Here is a 6000-nt window from a genome sequence, read left to right on the forward strand (position 1 = left end):
GCAATGATTAGAAGAAGAATTAATATAATTTGCTTTCAAGAAACTAAGTGGGTGGGGGAGAAAGCTAGAGAAATTGATAAATCAAGGTTTACACTTTGGTACATTGGAAAAGAAAAACATGAGAATGGAGTGGGAATTATTATTGACAAAAACTTTAAAGATAGCATTGTTGATGTAAATAGAGTAGAGGAAAGAATTATAAAAATCAAGATGGTAGTAGGACAAGAGATAATAAATATCATTAGTGCTTATGCTCCTCAAGTTGACTTTGCAGAAATTCTTAAGAGACAATTTTGGGAAGATATGGATAGTATTATACAAGGCATACTAGGGACTGAGAAAATATTTATAGGAGAAGATTTAAATGGACACGTTGGAAGGGATAATAAAAATTATGAGAGGATACATAGAGGATATGAATATGGAGACAAAAATGAGCCTGGGGAGATGATCTTAGACTTCGCTATGTCATATGATTTTAGTATAATGAATATTTGCTTTAAAAAGAGAGAAGAACACTTAATAACCTTTAAAAGTAGACAAAATAGAAGTCAAATATATATTTTTTTTACTAGGAGGGGTACATCGTTTATCATGCAAGGATTGTAAAGTTATTCCAGGTGAAAGCCTAACCACACAACAGAGAGTGTTAGTATTAGATATATGTGTTAAAAAATGGAAGAAAAATGATAAAATAAACCAGTGTAAGAGAACTAGGTGGTGGAACCTAAAAGGAGAAAATATAATAAAATTTAAAGATAAAATTATCAATGATGGGCATTGGACTATAGAGGATGGGATAGATACAAATACTCTTTCGAGCAGATTAGCTAGCTCTATTACAAAGATAGCAGAAGAGATTTTAGGTGAATCAAGGGGAAGATTCTCAAATAGCAAAGAAAGTTGATGGTGGGATAAAGATGTACAAAAAGCCGTAAAAACAAAAAAAATTTGGTATAAAACGTGGCAAAAATGTAGAAACATATATAACTTTGAAAAGTATAAGGAAATGAGAAAAGATGCAAAAAAGGCCATTAGTGAAGCTAAATATAGATCATTTAATAATTTGTATGATAGATTAGATACAAAAGAAGGGGAAAGAGATATATTTAAACTTGCAAAAGCTAGAGAAAGGAAGAGTAAGGACTTACGAAATATAAAATGTATAAAAAAGTGAGGATGATATTGCCTTAGTTAAGGACGAAGACATTAAAGAAAGATGACGAAGTTACTTTAGTAAGTTGTTTAATGAAAACCAAATAGAAGGCTTAAACTTAGAGTTGTCAAATGAGGAAAAGACTAAAAATATGAGATTTATTCGCAAAATTAGAGTAAACGAAGTTAAGTTTGCACTAAAAAAGATGAAAAATGAGAAAACTATAGGACCAGATAATATCCCAATTAAAGTTTGGAAATGCTTAGGTGATAACAGAATTATATGGTTAACTAATTTATTTAATACAATTATAAAAACTAAGAAAATGTCAGATGAATGGAGGAAAAACACTTAAATACCTATACACAAAAATAAAGGAGATATTCAAAATTGTAATAACTATCGTGGAATTAAACTTATGAGTCATACGATGAAACTATGGGAAAGGGTAGTTGAGCAAAGATTAAGGTTAGAAACGAAGGTCTCAAAAAATCAATTTGGTTTTATGTTTGGGAGATCTACCACAGAAGCTATATATCTTTTAAGAAGATTAATGGAAAAGTTTAGGGAAAAGAAGAGGGACTTGCATATGATATTTATTGACTTAAAGAAAGCAAATGATAAGATACCTAGGAAAGTTCTATGGTGGGTTTTAGAAAAAAAAGGTGTATGTAGTAGGTATACTGATATCATTAAGGATATGTATGATGGAGTAATGACTAGTGTAAAGACTATATATGGAGAAACTAGAGAATTTCCAATCATCATAGGTGTACATCAAGGATCTGCTTTGAGCCCTTATCTTTTTGCTTTAGTGATAGACCAACTGACTAAAAGTATTCAAAATGAGATTCCATGGTGTATGATGTTTGCAGATGATATTGTATTAATTGATGAAACTAGGGGCGGAGTAGAGGTTGTGTTAGAATTATGGAGAGAAGCTTTGGAATCTAGAGGCTTTAGGATAAGTAGAAATAAGAAAGAATATATGAAATGTAATTTTAGTAATGGTAGGAGGAATATTGGAGACAAAATTAAACTTTAATGATGAAAAAATAAATAGCACTTGTAGATTTTGATACCTTGGATCTTTATGCAAACTGAAGGAGAAATTGAAGATGATGTAATGCATAGAGTTAAAGCAGGTTAGGTAAAATGGAGAAGTGCTTCAAGTGTGCTCTGTGATTGTAGAATACCCTTAAAATTAAAAGGAAAGTTTTATAGGACAGCTATAAGACCAGCTATGCTATATGGATTAAAATGTTGGGCAACAAAGAAACAGAATATCCAAAAAGTAAAAGTTACCGAGATGAGAATGCTTAGATGGATGAGTAGTATATTATTGAAAGATAAATTAAGGAATGAATTTGAGCCAGATGTGAAATCTCCAAACTTCGAGGTGATGCCTTAGATTATGACCATAGTATGGAAGTATGGAACAATGTTGAACCTGGAACTAGCATAAATCGAATTTGACCTCTACAAAAGAAGTATGAGACCAAGCTAGGGTTCTTACTTGTTTTCTCTACTGCAAATAATATTAAGAGAGTTTGTGATGTACTTATTGTACTCTATAGAGTTTTTTGAGCTGTAAAAGGATTCTAAATCCCTTACAGAATACAATGCTGCTTGAGTCCATCTATGTGGTCAATTGGATATGTATCAGCCCTTTACAACTGATTGAGCCATCCTCAAGAAGCTACAAGAAGACTTAAGAATTCAGATTTTGGATGGTCTTGAACCTGATTCTTCCCCCACTCACCAACAATTGCTATAGGCTCCTCTTCCATCTTTGACCATGGCATTTTCTAGAGTACAATGATCTATGAGGAGAGTACATCAATCTGAGCTCATTAATGGCAATCCAGGCCTAGCAACTCAATTCATTTCAGTTCAGTTTAATAATCATGATGATCCTTAGCAACTTACAAATTTGGTAAAAATATTCCAAAACACAGTGCATTTCACTTCACGATGCTAAATCCAACAATCCAAAGTTTCACCTGAGTATTTTACTTGTCACTTATGTTTTTATGCATTTTTTATAGTAAAAATGGAGCATTATTGCATTAGAATTTTCTTTAAGCCATTATTGATCTACTTGAAAAAAAAAAAGTTATTTTAAATTTAGAAAAACTTCAAAATCCTCTCTTAAATATACAAGGACCTAAACATTTTAGAGCATTTGTCAGTTCTGAAAAATGAATATTCCACATTCTAAGCCACAGTTTGACTGAAAATTTCAGTGCATATTTCCCAATTATCACTGTTGTGAACCTGTAACCTTGTCAATCCTGCATGGATACACGCAGACAGAGATGAGTTGCTTCCTCGGTCTCGCTCAAGTGACGACTTATGAACCCATAACCTTGTCAATCCTGCACAGTTTACATTTGGATAAGGTTGGGCTTCTCACTCAGTCTAGCTCTAATGACTGGGAATTATTCTAGAGACTTCAGGCTCTCAGTCTCTTGTCCCACAAAATTCAAATATCCTAGAAGCAAGCTGAACAAATGTAACATAAATCAGTTTGGTTTGGCATCACTTTACTGTTATACTTCAACTGTTCACTTATCCTTTGTTACTTCAATTCCTACTACAATTCCTGATTGAATCTCAAGCTCCAGCAGGGGCTGAGGCTGATGGCATTGTTGAGCAGAACCCACAGTTGAGCATAACCCTCATCCTCCATAAGACTACAGAATCAAAATTTCACAGCTACATCGACAATACAATTGATCAAGAAACATGCTGAGTCTGTTCCTATATATAACATCAGAAATATAATTCAAATGACTTTCTCTTCATCATTGACAGATGTCGATGGGGGGAAAAATCTTCAAAGAATCAATATTATCAAGGATGTAAGTAGCTCAGGCCAAAATTATATAAATTTGACATAGATCCATAAAAGTTTACAAACTCACAGCCCACAATAGATTGGGTGTTTTAGGATAGCAAAATTATTTGAATCCAAGCTGTAACTAACAACAATCACTGTACAATTTAATCCCTACCTCAGCCTTTATTTTCAGAAAAATAAATCACAAAAAAAAAATTGTAGGAAAAGTAGACCAGCAAATCAATGATAATATGGCAAATGACTAGCTGACGAATCACTGAGGAAACAAGGAGTCAAGAAAGGCATCATGACACTGAACCTGTTTGAGAAACTCTTCGTGCCAAGTATCCAGAGTATCAAATGATTTCATTACATTGACATCATAGGCTAGAACGCAGCAATCTGCTCCTCTATAAAATGCAACACCAAGACTCTGAAACCTCTCCTGCCCAGCTGTGTCCCATATCTACCAGTGCAAAAGTACAGTCTATTAGCAAATAAAAACACCCATTAAGAGTCCTCTGGAATAAGTACAGTCCTGGAGAATTCAACTCACTTGTAGAGTGACGAGCCTGTCATCAATTTGGAGTTCCTTAGTGACAAAATCGGCACCAATTGTAGCTTTGTATTGTTGACTGAACTTTTTATGCACATACCTATACAAATAGTTAAGGGCCAAGCGGCACTAATGCAAAATAATTTTCTTTAAAAAAAAAAATGAAGTAATTAATCATGGTGCGTGAATTTATCTTGTGAAAGGCAAACGTCGGTATCAATAATTACCACGTACATTTGGATCCAGGAGAAGTGCACCACACGACAGCATCACGGAACAAAAGCAAATCAAATTAAGAGGCACGCGAAAAATATTTGATAATTTGAAAAACGGAGCTCCCAATTTAGTCAAAAAATACATTTTTAGAAAAGATAAGAATTTCAAAGATCACAGACCTTGAACGCACACAAAATTAAAACACCAATGTCCAAGGATCCAACAACATCATATCTTACGGATCAATTCATTAGCTCAAGGATACTGATTCATCAAGGAAGTTTTACCGACCCTGACATTGACAACAAATAAATTAAACGAATAACAAGCAAGAAGTCAAGTTTGCAATTTCTTATAACCGAAAATCAAAAACAAAAGCAAATGGTTCTCTGCAATCTTACAATTTTGCGCTGATAACACAACTATTATACGCATTGAAAGTAAGATTCAACTAAATTTAAAAAAAAAAATAGTGGGAGAGAGATGGAAGCGTACCCGCTGTCGCCGAGAACGATAACCTTGAGCAAGGTTCTCCGACGCAGAGACATGGCGAAAGAAAAAGCTTACGAGCTTTCAAATAATCCCACCCTTTTGCTTTATGCGAGCAATGATGGGATTGGGACGAAAGCTTTTCTTTTCAACGATTTCTCGAACCGTCTTAAAGAGCAGGATGGATAGAGAGAGAGCGAGAGAATCAGAGCAGGAGAAAAGGGGCGCCAATTTGGATCTGTTTTACTCTCTGTAAAAGTCTGAAATTACAGAGAACAGCTTGGAACATTCACTGTCGTCCCGGTCAGGTAACTGCGACTGGTAATTAATGAGATAAAAAATTGTAATAAAAATTATTTATACTTTTTATAAAAAAAATAATAATTCATTTCTATTTTAATATTCGATTATCTAATTAAAATTTTAAAATAAAATAATCTCTTGTAAAAGCCAAATTTATTATGATAAATTCTTAAAAGAGCATCTAACTACCGAAGTTATGTAGTTAAAAATATTACCCGTAAAGTTAAAGAGACTCCGAAGTGGTAAATGTGATGTCAACACATGAATAGTGAAAATGAATATTTATAATGTGATGTACTGTAAGAATTAACTCGAGTATCATGATGTAAAATATGTTTCAGCGCGGATCAAACATGGTTTGTTTATGTCGCTCTTAACAACTATGTAAAAAAATATTGTGGAAGCATCAGCATTGTAACGAGGTGCTCCATGCTGGAA

At 33.5% G+C, this 6000-nt stretch overlaps 1 protein-coding gene across 1 annotated transcript in view; it reads right to left on the minus strand.

The window, feature by feature from the left end:
* LOC131161828 (ras-related protein Rab7) overlaps positions 1-5499 on the minus strand; it is a 28302-nt gene extending 22803 nt beyond the window's left edge. Inside the window, exons 1-4 of the mRNA XM_058117811.1 lie at positions 5266-5499; positions 5036-5062; positions 4555-4654; positions 4318-4464 (exon numbers count right to left, since the gene is read on the minus strand). Of these exons, the coding sequence (XP_057973794.1) occupies positions 4318-4464; positions 4555-4654; positions 5036-5062; positions 5266-5318 (327 nt within the window). The 5' untranslated portion in view covers positions 5319-5499. The remainder of the gene's footprint in view (positions 1-4317; positions 4465-4554; positions 4655-5035; positions 5063-5265) is intronic.
* Between the last annotated feature and the right edge of the window lie 501 nt (positions 5500-6000).

The sequence above is a fragment of the Malania oleifera genome, chromosome 8 (genome assembly GCF_029873635.1).
Source record: "Malania oleifera isolate guangnan ecotype guangnan chromosome 8, ASM2987363v1, whole genome shotgun sequence".
NCBI classification, from domain to species: Eukaryota; Viridiplantae; Streptophyta; class Magnoliopsida; order Santalales; family Ximeniaceae; genus Malania; species Malania oleifera.